We start from the raw sequence: 26239 nt of genomic DNA, 5'->3' as shown, positions 1-26239 counted from the left end.
ACTTTTTAAATTTGGATGAGAGAGATCAAGAAAAGCAGAGGGAAGGGGCTGCTGGGTTGAATACTAGGTTAGTAATTATACATGTGGAGCACCTTTAGCATTTTGTGCCTAAATGAAATAAAAATAAGATTTTTTTTTCTTTTGCAACATGGCATCAGTACTTTCATATACATTGATAGTGTTTTTAACTTTTGCTTTCTGAATTGAAGGCTGCAGATATGTTTTTATTTCAAATACTGCAGGTTCAATCCATGGATGTGTATCATTTTTCATCTATATAATCAACTACTGTACATTAATTCTCATGTGATTACAATTTAGAGATGAAAATACAGCGTGTTATGAACAGACAGAAAACAGCTGCAAACAAACCCAAACCTTTAAAACAATGTTTTCCTTTAATGTCCTACTGCAACTATTGTGCTCTAAATGGAATTCCTACAGATACACAGGCAGCTTCAAAAACTAAGAGCCAATATGGTTCCAATATTTCCAAAGTGATACTTTACTCCAGAGTTGTTGTATTCATTGACGTGGTATAGTCTTTGCTGCCAAAGTCGAAAAACACTGCCTTTTGTCCCTGCTTATGCACGCTACCAAAGATATTAGAGATCATAGGATTCAGCTGAGAACTGCAACCTGACTCTGAACTTAGGTCCAAACAGAAATGGAAGAAATGAATGATATACACAGTTACTTGTTTATCTTATATCATTCTGCATTATTGTGCATATGACATTTGCTTTTATACCACAATACACATTATTTCAATTTATTTTTCATTTAGTGAGTAGTATTTTGGTTCAAAAGTTTTTGCCATGTTGATAAGTTAACAACTGCATTCAGTTATTTTGAGTATACATTTTAATTACTCATTGTTTTGGCAAAATGGTATGCAATAAATTGAATAATTTCCAACAGCTGTTTGTAACCCAGGGAGGTTACCTTGGCAAGCAAGTCATTTTTAAATACAAAATTTAGCTTCAAGGGACATAAGATTCTTAAAAGAACTGATGACACTAGCCATGGAGAAAATGTGGGGCTATTCTGGTCTTGTTTGCTAGAATTGTTATAATTCTTAAACAAAGCAAATTAAAGTTGAGTTAAAGTGTTGACTTGACACGTACCAGATCAACACTCGGGAATTCAATATTGTGCTGTTAGACAGGAGGGAGTGATACAAAATTATATACACACACATAAACTACACAAACACCCTATGGGTTCATATACACATGCGCGTACACAAACACGCACTTTAGGGACTGTGTGTTAACACTAGGAGGCATTTGGGGTAACTTGCGTTCGGGGTTACTTGGAGTCAAGGTGCTGGGGTTACTCGGGGTCAAGGTGCCCTGGGCATACTCGGGGTCAAGGTGCCCCAGGGTTACTTTGGATCACTCAGTGCTCCGGGTTACTCAGGGTCACCTGGTGCTGGGGTGGAAGTGAGGGAAAAAGCCAGGGTTTTGGAGGTGGCAGAGAAGGAGCCAAGATTTCATAGATTTTATAGACATTAGGGCTGGAAGGGACCTCGGAAGATCATCGAGTCCAGCCCCCTGCCCAAAGGGCAGGAAGTCAGCTGGGGTCATAGGATCCCAGCAAGATAAACATCCAATTTACTCTTAAAGGTGTTCAATGTAGGTGCTTGAACCACCTCCGATGGCAGGCTGTTCCAGACCTTGGGGGCTTGGACAGTAAAGAAATTCTTCCTTATGTCCAGCCTGAAACGGTCTTGCAGTAGTTTGTAACCGTTCAACCTTGTCATTCCTTGGGGCACTCTGGTGCACAAACGTTCCCCCAGATACTGGTGGTCACCCCTGATAAATTTCTAGGTGGCCATCAGACAACCCCTGAGCCTGCGCTTTTCCAGGCTAAAGAGCCCCAGGGCTCTCAGCCTGTCATCATAAGGACTGTTTTCCTGACCTTTGATCATGCACGTGGCTCTTCTCTGGACTCTCTCAAGCTTCTCCACATCCTTTTTGAATTGTGGAACCCAAAACTGGATGCAGTACTCCAGCTGTGGCCTCACCAAGGCTGAGTACAAGGGGAGAGTGATGTTCCAGGATTTGCTTGAGAAGCATCTATGGATGCAAGCCAGCATTTTGGTTGCTTTACTAGCTGCAGCATCACATTGCAGGCTTATGTTCATCTTGTGGTCAATAATGACCCCTAAGTCCCATTCGTTCGTAGTGCTAACCAGTGTAGCACTGCTGAGCCTATAAGGATGCTGCAGGTTTTCCTCCCAAGGTGGAGAACCTTGCATTTTTCAGTGTTAAACAACATCAGGTTCTCGTCCGCCCATTTGCTAAGCCTGTCCAGGCCAGCCTGGATCGCCCTCCTGTCTTCAGGTGTGGATGCTTTGCCCCAAAGTTTGGTGTCATCGGCGAACTTGGCCAGTTCGCTTCTGCCTCCAATGTCCACATCATTAATGAAGATGTTGAACAATATGGGTCCAAGGACAGAGCCTTGGGGGACCCCAATGGTCACAGGGCACCATGATGATTGACTTCCGTCAATTACTACCCTCTGTATCCAACCACAGAGCCAATTTTCCAGCCAGTGGATTGTGGTGGACCCAAGGCCACAATTGGCCAGTTTCACCAAGAGGTGATAGTGGGATACCAGATCGAAGGCTTTTTTGAAGTCAAGATATATGACATCAATCTCTTCTCCCTTGTCCAGGTGATAGGTCACCTGGTCTTAGAAGGAAATGAAATTGGTTAAGCAAGACCTACATGCAACAAACCCATTCTGGCTATCCCTCAGGATGTTGGCGTCAGCCAGTCCATTAAGGATGGCCTCTTAATAAACTTTTCTAAGATCTTCCCCAGGATAGAAGTCAGGCTGATGGGCCTATAGTTAGCTGGATCCACTTTCCTCCCTTTCTTGAAGATAAGCACCACATTGGCCTTCTTCCAGTCTTCGGGCAAAGATCCATGCCAGTGGCTGGGCTATGATGCTCACCAGCTCTTTGAGGACGCTGGGATGTAGATTGGTAGGGCTGGCTGACTTGAAGGTATCCAGCGTCTCAAGGTGTTCGTTCACGAGGTCAGCATTGATGCAGGGCAGGGGATCTCCCTCACCTGGACCTCCCTGTCCTGTAGTGGGCATGGGCGTCCCATGGGACTGATGAAAGCCCAATGGAAAGTACCCATTTAATAAGTTGGCTTTTTCCTGGGCGTCAGTTGTCCCATCTGGTTCAGCAGGGGTCCAATGTTGCCTTTGCTTTTCCTCTGGCTCCCCACATATTTGAAAAAATACTTTTTATTGTCCCTGATGCTCAAAGCTAGTTGGAGTTCAGTTGCAGCCTTGGCTTTCCTGGTCTGCTCCCTGCAGGACTGAACCAGTGCGGAATATTCCTCCTTGGAGGTGAATCCCAACCTCCATCCTTTGTAGGCCTTTCTTTTTAGCCTCAGGAGGTCTGCTTGATCCCTGGAGAGCCAGGGGGGCTGCTGTGTCCTCTTGCTGCCTTTCCTCTGAGATGGAATAGAATTAGTTTGTGCACTGAGGATCGCTCCCTTGAGGAGCAACCACTCTTCCTAAACTCCCCTCCCTCTGGGGTTGTGGTCCCTTAGGGCCTCACCGACAAGCCTCCTGAGCTTGTCAAAGTCGGCTTTCCTGATGTCAAGGACTTAAGTGTTGCTGACTGACTTGCCAACTTTACGGCGGATGGTGAAGGTGATCAGCTCATGGTTGCTGTCACCCAGCTTCCCATCGATCACTAGGTCGCCAGTTAGGTCATCCCCAGTAGCCAGTACCAGGTCGAGCAGCGCTTTACCTCTTGTTGGCCTATAGACTTCTTGAGTGAGGTAGAGATCATCCACACACGATAGGAATCTTTGTGACCGCTCAGATTTTGCTGAGTGATCTCCCACGAGATGTCTGGGTAATTGAAGTCACCCATGACAACCATGGTCCTGGTTCACCTCAGCCAGTTCCCGGGCGAACTCCTGGTCAAGCTCTTGACTTCGGGTGGGAGGTCTGTAGTAGACTCCCACCCTTGTGTTCCCTGTGCCGTGTTCCCCATGGATTTTAACCCAGAGGGTCTCCAGTCATCCACCCTGGTCACCAACATCAGCTTGCAGGGACACGTAGCTTTCCGTAACATAGAGAGCTACACCCCCGCCCCTTTTATCTACTTGATCTCTCCTGTACAAGGTATAGCCATCTATACCCGTGGTCCAGTCATGGGTGGAGTCCCACCAGGTCTCTGTTATTCCTATGATGTCACAGAGAGATGGCAGAGAGAGAGAGAGAGAAAACCAAGGTCAGAGGGGCAGAGAGCAGAGATTGGAGCAGGGCCAGGAGGTCAGTAAGACAAAATTCCCACTCAGGGTTCCAAAATAACAGTTTTATTAAACAGGCAACACATTATACAGCCTCGCGAAGTTATCAGTTCCCACACACATGCACAAACATTCACACAGACACACCCACACAATGGTAGCAGGAGAGAAAAAGGCTTGGTGGAGGGATTGAAGTCAAGGTGTGTAGGGAAAGAGTCCAGGTCCTTTGCTTGGGGAAGGAAGGTGGGTCATAGCTACCTATCCTGTGTTGTGATTTGATCCTCATTGGCCAGTTGAGGTCTTCTCCAGCAACATGTTGTTCAGAGGAGGGTCGCTGGCAGGGCTGCTGGGTAGATAGGTAGCATGGCGTAGTGCTGGTCCAGATGGAGAGGATGTCCCAGAGATCACACTCTACCATCCCTTTTATAGGGGTGGGGTACCTGTGTCTCCTATGGGAAGGACATGTCCAGGCAAGGACAGTCCTACTCAGATGCATACGTGCAGATCCAGGTGTCCTCGTTGTCTGGTGGGACACAATGGTGGGGTTGCTGGTTCCTGTAGGTTCTTTGTCTTTCAAATGCTGGGTTTCTGTTCTGTTCCTGGGTGAGTTCTGTGGTTCCTGGGTGAGTCAATGCAAGGCAATGGTCCGGTCATTAAGTTGATGGTCCGGTCGTTGAGTTGATCATTCAGTAGAGGCCTGCTACCATTGTACCTCAAGCACCCTCATTCATTCCCATTCATGTAGATCCATAGACCCTTAATTTTTTTAGTTTAATATCTTCTATTTCTTGGTCAAGGATGTTCAGTTATGAGGTTAAGAAAGCTATTGAACTAAGGCTGTAAGTATTTAAAGTTTGAACCCGCCTCCCCTCCCAAACCCCCTTCCCCACCAAAACAACCCAAACAAAAAATAACCCAACTGTATTGGTCCAGGAAATGAAATCTCTTCTTTCTTTTCTTGTATTTTTCACAGCACCTTTAAAAAAATCTTCAATCATTTTAGAAACAAAATTCATCTCAGAAACAGAATTTTAAAATTAAGAAGATATGACACTAGTACTTTTTATATGGATTGGTTTCACTTGTGTATACTTAGTTTCCACACTAGCTGTTAGTTGACATTATGTGCAAAAGGCACAAGAGTTGTCTGTTCACAACTATGATGATGAAATTCCTGTTTTTTTGAGTCTCTAAGTGCACACCCTTGTAACTTTGGACTTAAAAATTAATATAAATGAATATTATCACATCTATAAAAAAGAAAATCCTGACTAAAAACTAGTTAGAATTAACAGTTTGAGAACAAAATTAAAGATGTTACAATGTATGGGGAAACATGTCAGTTGAATAAACTCTGTGGTATTAGGAAAGCTATATATATCTATATATATATTTAACATCTATAATATATCTAAATATATTTATATTTAGGTATCGCTTGTCAGCCTCTTGTAGGCTAAGATCAAGTTTAGTAGGCCTAAGACAGCTAACATTGTATTTATGTAACCTAGTTGCGTTCCCTTCCTCAACCCCATCCCTCTTATGTTAGTCCCTCACTTGCGCACCATGTATTTCCCTTATGGCCTTGTAATTTATGTTCTACGATTCTCAACATTTTCTAATAAAGTTAAATCTTTTCTCCAGAAGTAAATTAAACATTTGTTTCACTCAAGTGTCTGTTTATATATATATACAATTTTCACATGAAAATGCAGTTCATTTTTAAAAGATAAATTAGTTGCCCATCTATAACATGCAGATTCCTATTGATAGTTCATTTTCACTCAAATGTTGGTAAAAAATATTGAAAGATATTAGAATCTAAAGTTTCTACACTCATTTTAAACACCATAATTTAGACACGTGTATACTCTTGCCCTTTTGTGGTAGCAAATTTCAAGGCTTGCAGATCATTTTCCACTTGGAAGGGAATTCAGTGACTCAGTGTCTGGGTATTTTCTCAGTGTAATTTGTTTATTTACAAAATGAACTCAAGTCCTGATTCAATTAGCAGAGATGATCACAAACGGCACACAAGCAACTTCTTTTTGCAAAAACCTCAGTGAGAGCACCCCTTTGCTATCACCAAATGACCAACCAGCCAGCCAATCACTCTCAATCTCTTTTGGAATTTGATAGCTTAATGACACAGTTCCTTGTTTTGCCTCAATTTCTAACTTTTATTTTTAAATTTCTAGCTCAAAGCTTCTCATTTAAGACCACATGAACTTGACTGCTTAATCTGGGCATCAAATCTCAATTTCTGCAACTTTGTTGCAAAACAGAGGAACTGCTGAAACATTTTGACTGCTCAGACAAACTTGCTAACTCCAATCTCCTTAACAAGTGTCTGTGTAAAAGGAGTATCATTATTAGTAAGAGTGGATAAAATGTAGTGTTAGATTTTGCCAAAACAACAGGTGACCTAGTAGCAAAGAGCTCTCAGAAGGATTTTTTTAAATAATCTAAATCAAATGTTTTATATGGTTCTCCTTATCTATCCGTAAATTGTCTCCTACATATCCATTGGGGAACAGCTCATTTCTAGGTATTTTATTCCCTAGTGATTCAGACCTTGACCTTTCCACTGCAAGTGACAACAAGATTGCCCGTTGTAGTGATTCAAGACTTTTCTTTCCCATGTAAATAGAAGATGAGGTGCAGTGTGAATAGTGCTTTTTATTTTTGAAGCAGTATGTGCTGACATAAAGAAAGTAATTGTTTACTCCACTTGCCTTCAGTACAGACTGGAATGGGTTCCTACCTACAAATCTCCTCCCCATGTGAAGGCTTGATCTTTTTGAGGTCTGAAACACCTTTTACCCCGTGCTTTACAACTGTTTCTAAAGTTTCATTGACATGGCTTGTTTTTGCTTCTTCCTCCTTCTCCTGCATTCATGATAGGAAATCAGCTGTTGCATTCAATTTTCTGGGGAACTCCTTTCTCGTTGGCAGAGAGGCAGAAAAAGATCTTGGAGTCATTATTGATTCCAAGATGAACATGGGCTGCCAATGTGAGGACGCGGTCAGGAAGGCTAACCGCACGTTGTCATGCATCCACAGATGCATCATGAGCAGGGCCAAGGAGGTGATCCTCCCCCTCTATGCGACATTGGTCAGGCCGCAGTTGGAGTACTGCATCCAGTTCTGGGCGCCACACTTCAGGAGGGATGTGGCCAGCATCGAGAGGGTCCAGAGGAGGGCCACTCGCATGATCAGCAGGGCAGGCCCTATGAGGAGAGGCTACGGGACATAAACCTGTTCAGCCTCCACAAGGGAAGGCTGAGAGGGGATCTGGTGGCCGTCTATAAACTGACCAAGGGGGACCAGCAGGCAATGGGAAAGTCCCTGTTGCCCCGAGCACTACTGGGAGTAACAAGGAATAACAGCCGAAGTTGACTAAGAGTAGATTCAGGATAGACATCAGGAGGCACTACTTCACAGTCAGGGTGGCTAGGATCTGAAACCAACTTTCAAGGGAAGTGGTGCTCGCTCCTACCCTGGGGGTCTTCAAAAGGAGGCTAGATAGTCACCTTGCTGGGGTTGTTTGACCCCAGCATTCTTTCCTGCCCATGGCAGGGGGTCAGACTTGATGATCTGCTCAGGTCCCTTCCAACCCTACCAACTATGAAACTATGAAACTATGGTTTGGGGAAGTTACAGCTCAAGGCGGAGTCAGATGAAGGGATGCATTTCTTTTCTTAGCACAAATGTAAATTATGTTAATATGTCAAATTGAAAATATACCCTTAAGCGTGCATGTGCCTCTTGCCCCACCTCAAAACCCTTTGAGGCAGGGCAACAGGCATGTGCGGGAACAAAAAAATGTTCCCTGCGCTGCAAGTTTGCAGCGCAGGGAGAAAATTAGACCCCTGGATATCCAGGGGTCTAAAAAAATCGGTTTAAAAAAGCGGAGCAGGGCATGGTCAGGGAGTCAACCAGAGGTTGTGTCCTCCACAGAGATGCTCTGGCTGCCAGAGCATCTCTATGGTTGGTCCTCACCCTGGTGCTGAAACATGCAGCCAGCCAGGCTGCGTGTTCAGCATCAGGTCTCTGGTGCCGGTAAGGGGTCAGCGGGGGGCTGAAGGAGGGGGGAGGGGACCATGGGGGGGACCCCTGATGGCCCCACCCACTCCCCCAGCCCCGCCGACCCCTGCCAGCCTCCTGAGCCCCCAACCCTTGCTGGGGCTGGCCCCTCCCCCCTCCAGCCCCCGAGGCCTGTGATCCCTGCCCTGGCTGGTCCTTCCCTTTTTTTTAAGTGATGGTGCCTGGGGTTGTGGGGGTAGCCATGGGGGCCTGGGGGTGCAAGTTTGGGGGGTAAGGCTGGGTGGGGCAACCATTGGGGGGGCTGCAGGAACTGGTGGGGGATACAGCCAGGTGGGGCAACAATTGGGGGGCTGGGGTGGGGCATGTGGGCCTTGCAAGGGGGGTGGTAGCCCCTGTGGGCGCCATTTGGCCCCTGTTGGGGGGCTGTACACCTTGTGTGGGGGCTGAACCCCCTGTTGGGGGGCTGTAACCCTTGTGAGAGCGCTGAACCCCCTGTTGGCGTGCCGAACCCCTTGTTTGGGGGTTGAACCCTCTGTTGGGGGGGCCAAATCCCCTGTTGGGGGGGCATACCCCTTGTGTGGGGGCCATCCCCTGTGGGAGTGCAGCAAAACATATATTCATGAATTCATGAAACATGCATTTAGTTTACTTTCTTATAATGAGAAGACACTTGCTTTAACACTGTAAGATATATCAATAAAACATTGTCCAACTGATCACTGTCTCTTTCTTGATCTCTGTCTTTATAGTGGTCTTTTGTTTTACTTGTGGAGGAACATGGATTTGGGGGTATTTTACAGAGTGACTTGTCGGGTTTTTTTATCAGAGACTTTTCAATTTTCCAATAGGGAACACCAGAATTCCTGCTAAGGAGGCCAGTGGCAGGATGCATCTGGCTGTGGCTGGCCTCATGGACAAATGGGGCCCAGAAGGACAAATGCCTCGAGTGGTTCTGCAGTCTCCATCTGAGTCTGGCAGGTGCACAGCAGGTCACAGCCAGGCAGCAGCCCCAACTGCCAGACTGCTGCAGTGGGTAAAGGGTGCAGGGAACTCTCAGGGCTGCTTCAGCACTCCAGTTGGCAAAAGGGGTAGTGTCCCCAGGTACCAATTGGCTGGGCCCCAGAAGCTCCTGAGAGCTAGTAGCCCTGAGCTACTTGCCAGGGAGGCTTTTTATACTGCCGGGGCCAGGACAGGGTAGCTTTTTATACCGCTGGGGACCGTACAGGTCCTGGCCCCGGGTTCTAGCTCCCCCTGGCTGAAGATCCGAGAGGAGCCAGGCAGGGTTATTTTGCCCCAAGTGGCACAGTCTGCTCCACAACAAAGTACATGTCTGAGCATGTGCACTGAAGCAAAAAACCCCGGCTCAAATTTGCACCGCTTCTATTTCTGCTGCTGCAAGTGCACATGCTTGCATGTGTGGATGTGCCCAGTCTGTTTTGGTAGTGACCATTGTACCAATATTTAGCTATTCAACTCTGGCAACCCTTAGACCACTCAAATCTGTCTGTATATATATAAATATAAAATTAATTGGCTTTTTCTATATGACTTTATGAGTAAAGATGTGCTGACCTGTTGTGAATGTGAAATTAGGGCTAAAGTAAAAGAGAAGTGATTTAAAAGAAATGTACCCAAAGCTAGTACTAGAATAATATGACAATATTTGAATTATTGTGTCAAAATAAAATGCCCTAGAACTGTTAATTGAATTATTATGGTTAATGGATGCTCTGTACTTTTTATGTTCTACACTGTGGTTCAGTTGGCAAAAAGTTGCTCTTTGCCTGAATTAATGAAAGAATAGAATGCAACATCTGGAGGGATATAATTTGGACTTTCTTCTGATTCTGTCTGTTTCAAATGCCAGGTGTCTATCACCTGGGGTGTTGTCTTTCTTTGGCAAAGTAAATGTATTACTAACTCTCCAAAGAATGCTGTCTCTGAATGATGCCATTGCTAATGGAACTTTGATTTACTGCCACAGCTTTTAAGAATCTATTTTAACATTATGTTACACTTCACATCAATGTAGATCAACCAGGCCTACCATATGTGAGAAGTTATCTACATTTTTCTCTAATAAAACTAAAATGATGAAAGCTTTGCTTTCCCTGAGGTACCATCCACTATTGGTAGTCCAGTTGTTTTCTCTTTACTCCTCTTCCTCTTTGTCAAGGCTGGAGCATATTATTCCTGAAATGCTGGCCAAAATTCTATGGCTTATTTGTTGTTTGAGAATCACCATATGTGTCTTTGATCTCTGCCCGGTAGGCACCTTGGCAGCTTGCCAGTTTGGCATTTATTACTATCAGGAGTATGAATAGCTTCCTTGCTTCTGATTCTGTCCTCCTTGCTGTCATCAAATCACTCTTCAAACATTTTTTTAAATGCAAAGATTCCTGTAAACTATCATCTAATTTCTACAATGCCTTTCATGGCTAAGATTCAGTGTCACACAGATGAAGATTCAATGGTTGGATGCTTCCATTTCTAAAGAGCTGCCTGACTGTGTTCTGCTTCGAGAAACTATAGAATATAGGTATGTTACTCCTTGGAGTAATATATAAGCCCTGCTGTACATTATACCAAATGCTTTACTCCTTCTATTTGGTGATTCAGTAGCATTATTTGCTAGGAAAGATTTTAAAAAGACATTCCTTTTTATAAGCATTTTAAAAGTCTTTGACCAGAATACAGTGCACACCAGTTAAAATGCTAGATTCAGAGAACCATTGCCATAATATACAATTGAGCTGCAATAGGAAAACAAAGAGTCAGTTACATGTATAGTTATTCTCATTTTCTGTTTTGATGTATTATTCAACACATTCAAGTCCTTCCATGTATTCTAGTAAACTACAGTTATTTCAGGGTACAATTATCAAACAAAAATATGCAGAATCAAAATACAAAGCAAGCAGGGTAGGGTACATAAAGATCCAGATCACGAGAGGCTTGTGTGCAACTGTGGAGGGATGTGCAACAACCCTCTATCAGTTATTTATGGCTTTGGCAAGGGCTACTAGTAATAGTAACTCCTACTGCTGTCCTCTGAGTAGCAGGATAAATGGCATAGAAAAGTGAGTGAGAAAGTACTTTCATACCTTCTTCACACTAGGCATATGGGGGTGGAACTGTCCCTATCCAGAGGGAATGGCCCCAGAGGAGTTGAAGCTGTGCTTAGGGTAGCAGAGCTCCATAATGTCCCCTACTCAAGACTGTGACATAATAGCCGTGATTTAGCCCATATAACTAAATTTTTACAGCTTTAAAAGGATGCATAGTATTTTTAAAATACCTAAAATATTGAGTTGCCTTTACCAAGAGACTTGGATTCTCAGACTCATTCTTGAACCCCTTCATGCCAAGTAGTCTTTTTGGCCTTTGTGATACCTTTATTTAGTATTATGAGTAGGAGTTGCAGGATTATGTCCTAACTTAGGGAAGAAAAACAAGGGTAGAATGATATAAGGAGAAGAAATGAGGGCTGCAATGGGAGAAGATAGAACAATAGAAAAGTAGGGTTGGAAGGGACCTCATGAGATCATCTAGTTCAGGCTTGTCCAACATACGGCCCGAGGGCTGCCATGCGGCCCGCCAAGCCATTTTATCTGGCCTGTGGTGGCAGTGGAGCACGGAGCCACGGCCACGATGGTGGCGTGGAGCTGCAGCAGTGGAGCATGGAGCCACAGCGGCAGCAGTGGAGCACGGAGCCACAACTGCGATGGCAGGGCCACCATGGAGCGCGTAGCTGTGGCGGTGGAGCGCAGAGCTGCGGCAGCACTGGCAGAGCCACGGTGGCAGAGTGCAGAGCTGTGGTGGCGGTGGCAGGGCTGCCACAGAGTGTGGAGCTGTGGCAGTGGCGGCAGGGCAACAGTGGCGGGGTAGCAGCAAGGCGGGCAGGGTCGGCCTGCGGGCCCCAGCCGGCAGCGAGGGGAGAGGAGCTGCTTACCCCCACGGGGCCTAGGCTATGAGAGATGCTTCTCAGTCCAGGGGTCCCAGTGCCCTGGAGATTCTGAAAGCCACACATGTAATTGAGCTGTTTTGGGTCTGGGCCAACAATCAGCTTGTTGGACCTGGCCTCAACAGTCCCAGATCTGGGACATTGGGAGGGGACATTGGGACATTGGGAGGGGACTGGGAGCCACCCACCACCTGATCTTCAGGATTGGACTTGGCACAGCTCAGCAGTGGCATGATTGGAAGGAGTTTCATTCTCTATTTCCAAACATCATGCCTCCTGCCATGCACATCTGGCATGGGAAAAGGTACGCCCCAGCCACGCCTGATTGGACGAGCTGGGGACGGGTTCTACCCCTTGCCCCCAGCACGTGGCCGGGGGAGCTGCAGCATAGCCCACGCCCTGCCTGCATGAGTGATGGATGGAGGCACAAGGTAAATTTCCACACAGAGCTGGGGGCGCATCGGGGCAGATGGAGGCACCGGGTAAGTTCCCGTGTGGAGGAGACACATTTCATCGTCACTTCCTGCAACTTCATTGGTGTCAAAGGTCACGTGACATCACTTCCTGATATGATGACACTTCCTGTGGCTTGCCGGCCCACTGGGTGATAAAAAGTTCGTGATCCGGCCCCACATTCAAAAAGTTTGGACACCCCTGATCTAATTCAACCCCTTGCTCAAGAGAGGATAAACTCTGACTAAACCATCCCAGTCAAGTGTTTCTCTCACCTTTTTTAAAGACTTCTGTGGATGGAGAATCCACAATCTTTCCAGGTAGTCTGTTTCAATGTTTAATCATCCTCATAGTGAGAAAGCTCTTCCTAATACTCAACCTACATTTTCCCTGTTGTAGTGTGAGAACACTTCTCCTTGTCCTATCCCCTGTAGCAATACAGAATATTTTACCTCTATCCTCAATATAACTACCCTTCTGATATATGAAAACTATGATCAAATCTCCTGCTCAGTCGTCTCCAAAAAATAATTATGATTCTTTCTTTTGTTCCTGTTTCCCAGCCCTCTAAACATTTTTGTTGTTCTCTGGTTGACTTATAATTTGTCCATATCTTGCTTGATGTGGACCTAGTACTCCATGTGAGGCCTCACCAGTGCTAAACGAAGCAGAAGATTAACTTCCCTTGATTTGCAAGTGACACTTCTTTTAATACAGTCTAGTAAGTGATTGGCCTGCTTTTTGCAACAAGGGTACACTGTTGGCTCAGATTCAATTTATTGCCTGCTGTAAACCCCAGGTCCTTCTCTGCAGTACTACAACCTAATCAGCCAATTTGCACTCTGTATTTGTATGTGTGATTGTTTCATTTCAAGTGCAGCACTTTGCATATGTCCTGACTGAATTTTGATTGATTTTGGAATATTCCTCCAATTTATCAAGGTCAGGCTGAATCCTAATCTTACTCCCCAGTGTCTACAACCCCACCCAATTTTGTGTCACCTGCAAATAATATAATCATGATAAATTGTTTAATGAAATCCCAATTCACTACTATTGCGGGGTTCATTTTGATACAGCATTGTCATGTTTCTATTCTTTTGATGATCAAATCTTTGATCTGACATCAAGTTCCTTTCTAAGCAAGTGCTGTCTTGATGAAGTCATCTCAGTCCGATCCATGTAAAGCTGTTCACAGTGGACTAAAAGTGAAACAGAACTGACAGACAAAGAAACAATGCTTTCAGAAAAGATTTAAATATAGAGGAATGTACAAAGTAAAATATTTACTTCTTCACATATGCCATATGCAACTGGAAAATCATCTGGTTGTCACAGGGGACTGAGAAATATGGGCCTGCTTCTTTTCCCAAAAATGCTATGAAAATCTTGACACTGACTTCATTGGCAAAAAAATAAATAAATAAAAAAAATAAAAAAAAAAATTGGGCCAGTATTTATATAGAGGCATTTGAATTGGAAACATAGTATGAAACTTCAGGTTGCTAAAGCTGTGGAGGACTAAGAATTTTGAATATAGAATTATTTGTGAGAGAACTTGAAGGACATAAAATAGAAAAAAAAAAATGCTAGCTGCCAAAAATGTTAATTGGTGGAAGAATATCCAGGACCATTATCTGTAGGCAACTACACCCAAATTGGGGATTTTTTGAATTCTATTTTAAAAACTCTTGACCATCATTTGCTGCTATTCTCTCTCCAGGAAAATTTTACTAGATATGCCCTCCTTTTCAGTTTTCTTTTTCTCTTTATTTTTCTTAAAAAAAACCCCCAAAACCAAAAAAACCAACCCCCCCCCAAAAAAACCCTGGAAAGATCTGAAAAAAGAAATTGCAAGTATGACTCTCACAAGGCAACAGTGCTTTAAAGTATTTAAAGGGTGAAACTGAAACTTGGCTGAAAAGCTGATAATGTTTTGCAGAAGATGACCTCTGGAGACATCAGTAAGTTGAACAAGAACCCGATGATACTAGGGAAAAAGAATTATCTGGAAACAATCTCATAGCGGATGCAGTTTTCTACTTGAGGCAGCGGCTTTGGCAAACTGGCTTACCAGAGTGCCTGCTGCAGGAGAAAAAATATAACTGACTCCCACAGGTCACATTTAGAAAACATTTCCTTTGAGAGAGAGAATATGGATGTTACCTCCAGACCATGCAAAACAGAAATACACTTTATTACTTTTGTTAAATCATTAGAGCAATTTTACAAGAATCCCCCCTCACAACAATGGCCAGCTGCTATCAAACTGTTTCATTTGGCAACCAGATTTAGGAAGGAGGTGATAGCGGTCAGCAAGCTGAATCTATCTTGTCAAGCCTTCCTAATATCTCAAGTTGGGGGAAGGCTCTGGAGGCCCTGCCCTCGAGGCAGTGTCCTCACTCATCTCCAAAACCACCAGGGCTGGGATTAGAAAACACAAGGACCCGTCTGCTGCCCTCGTGCCACGCTTGGACACTGGAGATATCATCAAGGACCGGCGACTGGGCCCAGGTTGCTTGCAGCCCCCCAGCACAATTGTGCCAGCCTCGCAGCGACGTACGAGGGCTGCGGGCCTAGGAGGAGCCCGGACTGGTCGGTGGCTGCTCTTCAGGTGCGTGGGCAAGAGGGCGGGCCGCGGGGTTGCAGGGCGGCGAGGAGCGCTCTCCGCTCAGTCCGCGGCAACCCCGGCAGGGGCGGGGCGAAGCGGGGCGGGTCCCCGCGCTCGGCCAATGGGAGGCGCCGCGCTCCTGCCACGGGCTGCGGCGCTGCGGGGCCGGGAGGATGCGCTGAGCTGGCGGCGCGAGCGGAGCCGGGCCGGGCCGGGCCTGGCCATGGGCACGGTGCCGTCGGCGCTGAAGCACTGCCTCAGCTACCAGCACCTCCTCAGGGAGCAGTTGTGGAGCGGGGAGCCGCCTCCCGCGCAGGTACCGCCGGCCCCGCGGCGCGGCAGGGGACCCGCAGCCCCCGGCTCCCCCCGCCTCCAGCCGCTTCCTTAGTCCCTGCTTGCTGGGGACCTCCTCGCAGGCCAGCAGCACTGCAAGCCTCCTTCTGAGCGAGCCACTCAGGATCTAAAAAAAAAAAGGCAGCTTAACTTTAGCAGGTGGAAAATGAGCCCCCCCCCCGGTCTGCTCAGCGCAGGCAGGTGTATTAGGGCCCTGCTATACCTGCAAGTGAAAACCAGCCATATTGCTGCACGTTTCCAAGCGCTGACGTGATATCCGGGTTGCAGCCCTTTTTATCCCACGCAGCTTACTTGGCACCTGTGGTCTAAAAGGTATCATACCACTCGCCCGGTAGCTGCGTGCATATTACTCCGCCCTTGCGGCCAGGCTGTCTTCCTTCGCACATGTGGTCGCTTGACACGTATTGCACAATTGACAGGTTGGTTATGTAATAAATGTATGGCAGTGCCCTTGGTTCCTTGGTAGTGAACTGGAATCCGGACTCTGGGCAGAGGTGAGATCTTTTCATTAGAGCAACTAGATATTTGCCAAAAAACAAACAAACGAACAAAAGGCTTTATTTGCAAGCTTTCAAGCATGCTTACCCTTCCTCTGGCATAGGAGAAATTTTACAATCTTTGCATTCTCCTAGGTGGAAATGAAGATACATATTTCACAGGGGAGCTGAAGGTATTGTAAGATCTCCTGGTTGGAAAAGATCATTTTGGTGCAAATTAGGCTCAGATAAAAATTAGAGCCATCTATTTACCTAGAAGTCTGATAGCAAGCAGGAAGTTGAATTATGTTAGTAGTGAACTGGTATTTTTAAAATCTTGGAAAATGAAGTTGGAAGTGGCCTCAGGAGGTCATCTTGTTCAACCCCCTGCTCAAACCAGGACCATCCCCAATTAGATCATTCCAGTCGGGACTTTGTCTACCCAGATCTTAAAAACCTCCAAGGATGGAGAGTCCGTAACTTATCTGGGTAACCTGTTCCAGTGCTTTATTGCCTTACCCATGACAGAGTTTTTCCTAATATCTAACCTAAACTTCCCTTGCTGCCACTTGAGACCATTGCCCCTTGTTCTATCATCTGCACTACTGAGAACAGTCTAGCTCCATCCTCTTTGGAAGCACCCTTCAGGCAGTTGAAGGCTGCTATTAATTCCCTCCTCAGTCTTCTCTTCTCCACCCTAAATAAGCCAAGTTCCCTCGGCCTCTCCTCATCACTGCAGTCATGTGCTCCAGCTCCCTAACCAATTTTTGTTGTTGTTTGCTGGACTCTTTCCAACTGACCTCATCCTGTCTGTAGCAGGGGACCCAAAACTGAACCCAGGACTCCAGATGTGGCCTCACCAGTGTCGAATAGAGGGGAAGAATCAGGGGGAACACGTAGGGGGTGCACATGCACCCCCTGAGCGTGGCGGTGCACCCCCTGCAAAAAGGCACTGCCAACACCACCAGCACTGCTTGCCACTCTGCCGCCAACACCACCAGCGGCATCTGCGAGTGGTCCAGGGTTCCTGCTGGCCATCGCTGATGCTGCCAGCTGCAGGTGGTTGCTGACCCTTGGTCAGCACTTGCCACCGCCCCCTCCCGCTCCCGACAGCTCTGGCAGCATCCGTTGGAGCTCCCCCACTTACCACCGCTGTGCTCCCGCCGCTCCCACCACTGCTGCTGTGCTCCTGTTGCTGCCATGCCCCCCCAGCTGCTGGGGGCATGCGCCGTTCATGGGAAGAATCACTTCCCTTGATCTGCTGGCAATGTTCCTAGTAATGCTGCCCAGTATGCCGTTTGCTGTCTTTGGAACAAAGGCACAGTATTGACTCATATTCCGCTTATTGTCCACTGTAACCCCCGGGTTCTTTTCTGCAGAGCTGTTGCTCAGCCAGTCAACCTCCAGCCTGTACTGGTGCATGGGTTTGTTCCATCCTAAGTGCAGGACTTTTTGCACTTTTCCTTATTGAACCTCATGAGATTTCTTTTGAATCAATACTCCAATTTGTCAAGGTCTCTCTGAACCCTATCCTCCAGTGTATCTATTACTTCCCTCAGCTTGATGCCATCTGCATGTGTGTAGAGGGTGCAATCTGTCCCATCTTACAGGTTGTTGATGAAGATACTGAAGAAAACCAGCCCCAGGATCAACCCCTGGGGCACTCCACTTGATATCAGCTGGCAACTAGACATCGAGCCATTGATTACTACCCTTTGAGCCAGATGATCCAGCCAGTTTTTTACAGTCTATTCATCCAACTTGGACTTTCTTCCTTGCTTGTGAGAATGTTGTGGGAGGACATATCAAAAGCTTTGCTACAGTCAAGGTCATATCCACTGCTCTTTCTGTGTCCACAGAGCCATTTTTCTTGTCATAGACCAAATCCATACAGTGTTGCTAAGCACTGTCTTATGGCAATAAATAAGACAAAGTCCAAAAAATTCATTAAAAAAACAAAACCAACCCTCTTCTCCATTTATACTATAGCCCCAAAGTGTGCAAAATTAAGTCAAAACATTTCTATAATACTATAGGTAACATTGAAGCACTACCTCAGCTACCAGCACCTCCTCAAAATACAGATGCTGAAGGTTGGCAAGAGGGTCAGATGCTGGGGGGTGGCAATTTTGCCCTTCTAAACTTTCATTTCTCTCTGTGCAGACTTGAGTGTAAACCCTGCTGTGTTGGTGGCTGCCATCCTGGATTAGCTTTCCTTGCCATCTGGCTGATATAGGAATGATTAGTATAGTAGTAGTAAGGGATTCAGTCAGAAGAGAAGACAGGGATGAGGATATCTGCAGTCTCCAGGAGGTCTTTTGTCTGCCAGCATCTGAAAGGTCCATTTCCTCTGTTTTCCTTAGTAACTATGAGGATCCACAGACCAGGTTGCTACAGGAGTGACTAAATGCCTGCCCTTTCAGAGTAGCCAGTAATGGTGTCATCTTCTGTCAACAACAAGTAGACACTGGTGCAAGGGGTAAGTGAAAAGAGATAGTGGAGTGGTGAGTGAGGAGCTAGGGAAAGGTGGAACTTGGAAGAGAATAGAAAGGGGTATCCATAGTCTGTAGAAAGATGCTAAAAGAGGGATTTCTAGTCAGAAAGGACCTCCTGAGTTTGATGTCCAAAAGAAACATGAGGAAGTTCAGGAGAGTCCACATTGAATTTGTGGCTTGGCTTTAATGTTCCTTTAAAGCCTCTGCATACACTATTCAAGCAGACTATGTTACTTCTGTCCCTTATAATCTCAAGCAATCCATCTTGTAATCTTTTTAAAAAATATTAAGAAAGAGTAAATTATTTAGTCAGTTAAAAAATAGCATTAAAATAAGGTTGAGGTTTATTTACTTTGTCTTTTGCTTCTAAGCCTGCTGGGTACCCCATTGTCAAGCTTGTCAAGCTTCTAACCACCATGAAAGTTAGAAACTCACTTTCTGTAGATGAATTCTAAAATTCTCAGCTAATTACGTGAACTCTGAATATCATGCGGCTCACAAGAGATGGTAACACTGCAATAAAATTTTACCAGAGGGGAATTTGACCTGTTGGGTGTTATCTAAACAGCTCAAAAGTTACAAAGCTCTTCAGATACAGGGCATTTGGTGTAGACCTGAAATTTACCCTACTTTTTAAAAAATATATTGTAGTGGATAGCTAATTGCATACATATAAATTGAATGCAAAAAGGACTTCCATTACAAGCCTATCGTCTGGTCATCATGTCTCTCCAAGCCTGAATTTTGGAGAAAGTTTAAATAAAAATCCCTTCAGTTGTTTCTGAATTTGGAAGAGTTGAGTGAAAGCATTTTCCCTATTGCAAAAGGACAAATAACACGAATAACAAATATTATGTCAAGAGTACTTTTTTTGAACTGGGCTACATCTAAAACTAACTTTGCTAATCCCAAATGACAAATGCCTTTCCTTAATTTTAGGGCATGTAACTTTTTTAAAAGTTCTGAACTGTTAAATCCCTTCAGACAATATTTCAGGCATGTCTTTTTTGATGTCTGCCTAGCTTCAGCTAGGGTCTCTGGTAAGGTTCCAGGGCCTCTACCAACAGGCTAGGTTTGATAGGTTTCAGGAACAAATTTTAAAGGTGTCTGATTGACATTTACACAGTGAAAATCTCAGAAAACTGTAGCCACAGAAAATGGTGACCCTCATTAATTTATTGGCTATTTGCAGTTTTTGTTGCCTTTTGAAGATACCAAAAAATTGTCCCCATGGCAGCAAAGATGAAACATTGCAATTTATGAAGCTTATGCCTGTTGAAGTGAACGGTCAGTTTCATAGACTCAGGCCACTAACAGGTGTTAAAAAGATGGCATGATGGGATCTGATGTGTGATCCCAACAATTGTGCCACTTGCCATGCCACGTGTGCATAGCAGGAGGTGTGATCAGATTCTATCAGGCCATGTTGCTATTGCTGCGGCACCTTTCCTGACTCCCCCGGCACCAGTAATTTGCTCCTGTGGCTGGAAGCCCTGTCAGCTGACCAGGGTGATGTGATTTAAATCACTGGCCACGAAGCTTCAATTCAGTCATTGTTTTCTACAAAAAGTGCATTCTTGTTGTTTGATACAACCTTAATACATATTATTCATAACTGAGAGAGAAATGTAAGTTTATTTTAGAAGATACACGCTATACCTTTTAAAGCAGTGATTTATTTTGATATTTTTTCAGATTAATTTTACAGCTACATCAGAAAACTGAATTACGATTTGGTTATTTTATTTATTGAAGTAGATACGTGTGAAGTAATTGGGAGGTGAACTATCTCTAATTCATTAGATTAATCATGGATATCTGGGGGATGTTTTTGCCATGCTGTATTCAGAGGATATGAAATGAGCGCTGTAGTCATAGGTTATTAGCTTAAGGCTTTCTTCACTTTCTTCTAGATTTCTTCTCATCTTTGATTTCTTCTCTCTTTCATGGCTTGGCAAGCCTGCTGCCATGATAAGTTTCCCCTTCTACCGTACCATTCCTTCACTAGCTCTCAAATCAATGGAGAGGTTATACTCAGATATTTATCCTCAAGATTTCTGGAATATTCTGATCAAAATGTTTCTCTTTTGTTTCTGATCAAAATGTCTCTCTTTTGTTTCTACTGCCCCTCCCTTCTTGCATTTATCTCCAGACTTCTCCTTCTCGCTAGATCTACTCTACCCCCAACAATCCTCTATTCATTTAACTGCTTGAAACTTTGAACTTTTAGAGAGAGCTAAGGGCTTGACTTTGCGTGCACAAACTTGCAGAGAGGTAACAGGGCTGATGGGTAGGTAATCAGGTCTATTATCTCTCATCTCCATATACTGCAGTTAACAAGGATATTGTCTCTGGACAAATCCAGTTTGATAACTGAAACTAAGCATCACAGAGACGCTTAATGGGGTCTTCTAGACTGAGCACTGAGTCTGATTGGGCAGAGTGGTTTTCTTTAATTTTTACAATCTATAAAGGAGCCCCTGGACACCCCATAAGATTGGGCCCCTAATATAGTCCATGGCCTGTTGTGACCTATTTATAAAACTTTTCTAAAAAGGTTACATGGATATATTGTCTCAAATAGTATATCATTAGAAGGTTTAACCTTATTCTATGATGACATCTTTGAGCTTTAATGTATCCTAAATTAAAATTATTTTTCTATAGCTTTATTTTTTTTAAAACACATTGTAACAAAAAATAAATAATACAATCAAATAAAAAATCTGTTTTAAATTTAAAAAAATACGATTTGTTTTTTATTTATTAAAAATTATGGTTGATTTTTATCCACCCTACAGCTGTCAGAGCTCCCAGCTATGGGAATGCCTGGTATGCTTCTGCGGCTGGGAACTTCAATCACTGACAGGACTCACAACCACAGGGATGCACCTCTGCAGTAGTGGGCCCTGTCAGCTGGTCAGAGCTCTCGTTGGCAGGGGAGGTACTGTGTGCTCTTATGGCTGGGACCTCTCTCAGTTGACCAGTGCTCCCAGCCTCCAGAGCTTGGAAGCACTGCTTATGTATTCAATTTAAGTCATGATAGGAACTAACAACAAATTTATTACACTCATTTTGGTTATTGCACACGTTCCTGGTTCTATCTTTCCGTTACTTGAATTTACGTGTAGCCAGGTCACTTCTTAAGACATGATTGATCAGTTAGTCGCGTCTTGGGTAATGTGTGTCTAATACCTAATATTTACATTAGATGCTTAATTCAGGTGGAATTAATGTTACTTTTGCAATCTAACTTTTGCATTTCCTCCTCCTGTGATTTTAGGCAGCTTTAAACATTTTTAGCACTTTGGGTATATCCTGACCAAATCTTCCTGTCTCTGTCAGAGAACAAACAGCTTCAAAAGCAATGGAACTATTGTGTTTCTACAAAGTCAAAGTGCTGTCTCTAGAGAGCTTGTTCAAGATGATCCATGCTCTACACAATATGAAGTGGGATCCACAGGAAGTCTGTTGATGCTAAAAAGGAGTGATATGTTGAGTTTGGGCAGGAGAGATGGGGGGTAGCCAGTGAAGCTGCAGCTGTGTGTATGCACCAGGATGTGAGATGGGTTCCAGCCTTTAACAGCCCTCCAGTGACAAATCAGTGTGTGAATGTAATGAAAATATGGGTCATTTTCCTGGTGACAGGAAAAATCACACACTATGAAGAGAAAAACACTAGTCTCCGGTGTTGGAAAGTTAAAAATCTCGTATTTTTATGAGAAATGTCACATATAGTGGCCTGACTGCTTTGTAAAAAGCTAGCTTAGAGTTTCCAGAGCTGTATCTAAAGCACTTGCAATAAGTCCCACTAGGAGTTTCCCTTTACTCCTTGGGCGAGTTGCCACATGTAGGGGTGTGTTTGTCATGGCAAAAATGGCAGTGGCACAAATTTGTGCTGCTGTTTTCTGCTGCTGCGCACACCCCTGCGTGTAGGGCTTAGTGTGGGGCAAAAGGCCCTGCTTCAGGAAAATGGCTGTTTCCCCATTCCTCCTGGCTCCCAGCATGCTGGAGGAGGCTCCCACCATGCTGGGGGATACCTAAAGCAGCGGAGATGCTCTGGCTGACAGCCAGAGCATCTCTCTGGAAGACCCAGCCTCCAGTTGCTCTGGCACACACTCCTGGTGCACTCCTCTGGTTTGTTTCTTGATACCAGGAGTTCCTGGTATCAAATTTTGGTGCTGCACTGCACATTTGCAGCACAGAATATGTTTGCCCATGTGCCATGTGTGGTTTGTGGTGCCTGAAACAGGTTTGAAGCAGTGCACACCACACGTGTGTGTCCGTCTGGACGTGTCCCCATTGTCCATTTAACCAGTTGTTCTGAATATCCTAACAGTAAATTCTGATCTGAAGTTGAGAAACTTAGCCTGAGGAACTAAATTCTTGGGAGAAAGTAAGCATGTCATGGATGGTTAAGTAGATAGCCATAGTAGAATTTACTATTGCTATTTTTAGTTGTTTATCTATATCTAATACATAAAAATTAAATTACTAAGAACAAACTATTGAACACACAGTCTACATGATGTCATACTCCTGTCACAGTGCCATTCTCTTCCTTCCCCCTTTTCCTTCAGTTGTTACTTGCACTTGATTAATTTTCTGGTGACTGAGGCTGTAAGATCTTCAGGTGAGGTACTGTCTCCAATTATATACTTGTACAATGCATAACACTGTGGGACTCCACTCATGATTCAAGTCTCAAAATACTGTTTTTTTCTTTGATAAGATAACTGATTGTCTGTAGACAATGGAAGTGCTGTAGATCTCATCCATGTGGACTTCAGTAAAGCATTCAGTACAGTGCCCAACAGGAAGTTTTTAGTTAAGCTGGATAAGATGGGGTTTAGGGCAAAATTATAAAACTGGTAAGGAACTGACTAAAGGCAGTGACAAAAGATAATGCTGAGAGGAGAAGTGTCTGACTAGGAGGAGTTTAACCAGCAGAGCCTGATTTTTGAGATGGATCTTATTTCATATTTTCATAAATGACCTTGGCACAACATATGTATTAATGAAATGTGTTAATAATGTGAAGTTATCTCAGGGTAGTACAGAGAGAACTGAATGACCTTGAGGACCAGAGTTACAGAAACGTGATGAAATTATTTTATAAATTATATAATGGCAGTGAGAACATCTGCTTTGAACTGGGAGCTCCTTGGCTGAAAATGACTTGGGGTGGGGGTGGGGGAGGACTTGTGGGTACTACAGAGTAAAAGGATAGCTGTGAACCACCCGTGTAATTCAGTCATGAAAAAGATAAATATTGTGTGTCAGGAGATATACATTCAATTGGAGGCATATCATTGTATGAGGCATTTTATAAGGAACACTGCTGAATTCTGCTCACTCCTGCTCAAGAAAGCAGTATTCCAGTTGGGGCAGGTGTGGAGAGGGAGTTAGGTTAGAGGAGACTGAGGAGTCTAACAGATGAGGAGAGTCCAGATCATCTCATCTTATTTAGTCTAGCAAAATGAAAGCTGAAGGGATAATATTACAATCAGGAAATACAAATCAATAAAGGTTAACATCAAGCAAGGAGAAGAGCTATTTAAGCTAAAATCTATAATAATAATAGGCTTATTCTGTCTGTCCGGAGCACTTTGATTGGTTGTCTCGACAGCCAGTCACAATGCTTACTGAAACAACCAATCAAAGTTGTCTGGACAGACAGACAGCAGGCTTCACTGAAGGAGGAAAAAAAAGAAAAAATGGTGAGGGGTCCGATCCTTTTGTTTTTTCTGCGGAGCCTGCCCACTTCTGCAGCCGGAGGTTGGGGGGGGGGGAGCTGCTAGTGGGCCCTGAGCTGTGGGAGGCCCTGGTGCTTCTCTCCATGGCAGCAGTGCCTTCCAGGACCACCCAGGTTGGGTGCCAGCGTGTGGGTGCTGCTGCCGTGGAGGGAAGCCCCGGGGTTCTCTGCAGCTCGGAGTTCACTGCCAGCTCTGTCCTTGGCCGTGGTAGATGCAGGCAGGCTCTGGGAGAAAGAAGAAAAAAAAGATCAGCCCACTTGCTGCTTTTTATTTCTTTCCTTGCCACCTAGGACTGCCTGGGAATGGGCTGACTGCTCCGGGAAGGCAGCAGGAGGTTGGTGGGGATGGTGCCTTTCAAGGGTGAGAAGTTTTGATTCTGGTACAGTATTCGGTCAAAGGATAACTAAAAATCCTGTGTTTAAAGAAATACTTTTGCAATAAAAAATTTAATCGCAAATGTTTTGTGGGTTTCAGCTAGAACTGTAATAATGTTCAAGACCAAAATGGAAATAAATTGCTCGTGAAAAAAAGAATAGGTTGGAAATTAACATTTCCTATCAGAGCAGTGAAGTTTTGGAACAGCCTTTCAATCAAGAGTAGTAGGGAGTAACTACTCATAACTACATCTTCTTAACACATACTGGTGTTGAGAGGTATTGCCTAGTGGGTTTTCTGTCACAGATTTAGGGTTGTCATCTGGTTGGCTAGATGGGCCATGCAAATCTACATCATTGGTTGGTCCACAGTCATAGGAAACACTAGGTTGAATGAAGAACTGCATTCCCTGAGGCTTGGGTTGTAATTGTTTTTTAAAGCTACGGGAGTTGAAATTGTGACTGATTTTATGACTATGGAAGATGTCATAGTAGTGCTGATAGTGATGTTATGGACTAAGGCTCAAATCTTAAAAAAATATTTAGCTATCTAGCTCCCATTGAAATCAAATGCAACCCTCATTTCATCTGGATCTATGATGCCTTGATTGGCTGTCTAACTCAGTGTGTAGACAACTAGAAAGGACTTAGTGTAGGTAGGATTTTTAAAAAATATAAATATATAATCTGTTTCTGTAAGTTTTTCTTGTTGGAATTGCTTTTGTAAAAATAGCTATAAATATAACTGATCTTCCCGTTGAAGTTCATGTGAGATTGCAAAGGTTAAGATCTAAAGCAGAGTGTGGTATAAATATGTATTTAAATTGTATTTGTTTAAAATAAGTGTTCTATAAACAATCAGCTGTTAAATTACAAACATTAATTTTAGCAGTTACTGTACACAATAAATACATTCAATTGATTTTATTTTCTGCAAATAGCAAAATAATATGTATTTTGCAAGAGGAGAGAGAAGCCACATGTTTTTTACTTCATGCCACCTTCATTTTTCCTTGCCTGTTTTTAAAAGGCAGCTACTTTTAATGAGATTTATATTTCTAAAGATGTTAATTTTATAGGCAAACTTTCCCCAGTCCTAAAGCCCAAGGATAAGCAGAATTTACATTGGCTTCTGGGTGAATTTTGCTTTTAAGTTTGGACTACTGAGACTTCAGAAACCCTCTGCCCAAATGGCCCCTTGTCTATATGGAACCCTTTCAAGTAAGGCTCTGTGCATTACAAGCGAACAAGATTAGGGTGTTGGTCTGTTGTAGATTTCCAAGTATTTTCTATGCCTTTTTAATTTTTTTTTCTGAATTGTACAGTATAGCTGATAAAACATATGAAGGGATCAAATAACATTAATACTTATGTGAATGAAATAAGTTCTAGTCTACAAAGGATTGCCAGAGAAATTTAACAA

General features: G+C 44.1%; 1 protein-coding gene and 1 long non-coding RNA gene across 4 annotated transcripts in view; one reads left to right on the top strand and one right to left on the bottom strand.

The window, feature by feature from the left end:
• Window positions 1-14921: 14921 nt before the first annotated feature.
• Window positions 14922-16003, bottom strand: LOC132251348 (uncharacterized). Its single transcript, XR_009463321.1, has 2 exons — window positions 15918-16003; window positions 14922-15821 (listed from the first exon to the last, which is right to left on the bottom strand). It is a non-coding gene; the product is annotated as an uncharacterized LOC132251348 (long non-coding RNA).
• The window catches only part of HMGCLL1 (3-hydroxy-3-methylglutaryl-CoA lyase like 1), a 158204-nt gene continuing 147455 nt past the window's right edge, over window positions 15491-26239 (top strand). Inside the window, exon 1 of one of the 3 annotated variants that reach the window (XM_019497040.2) lies at window positions 15491-15677. In XM_019497040.2, coding sequence (XP_019352585.1) covers window positions 15585-15677 — 93 coding nt within the window. In that variant the 5' untranslated portion in view covers window positions 15491-15584. The remainder of the gene's footprint in view (window positions 15678-26239) is intronic. The other 2 variants (XM_019497033.2, XM_014605349.3) reach the window with 2 other exon arrangements.

Source organism: Alligator mississippiensis, chromosome 1 (assembly GCF_030867095.1).
Source record: "Alligator mississippiensis isolate rAllMis1 chromosome 1, rAllMis1, whole genome shotgun sequence".
Taxonomy (NCBI): domain Eukaryota; kingdom Metazoa; phylum Chordata; order Crocodylia; family Alligatoridae; genus Alligator; species Alligator mississippiensis.
The sequence above is the reverse complement of the archived record's forward strand: the minus strand, read 5'-3'. Positions and strand labels throughout refer to the sequence as shown.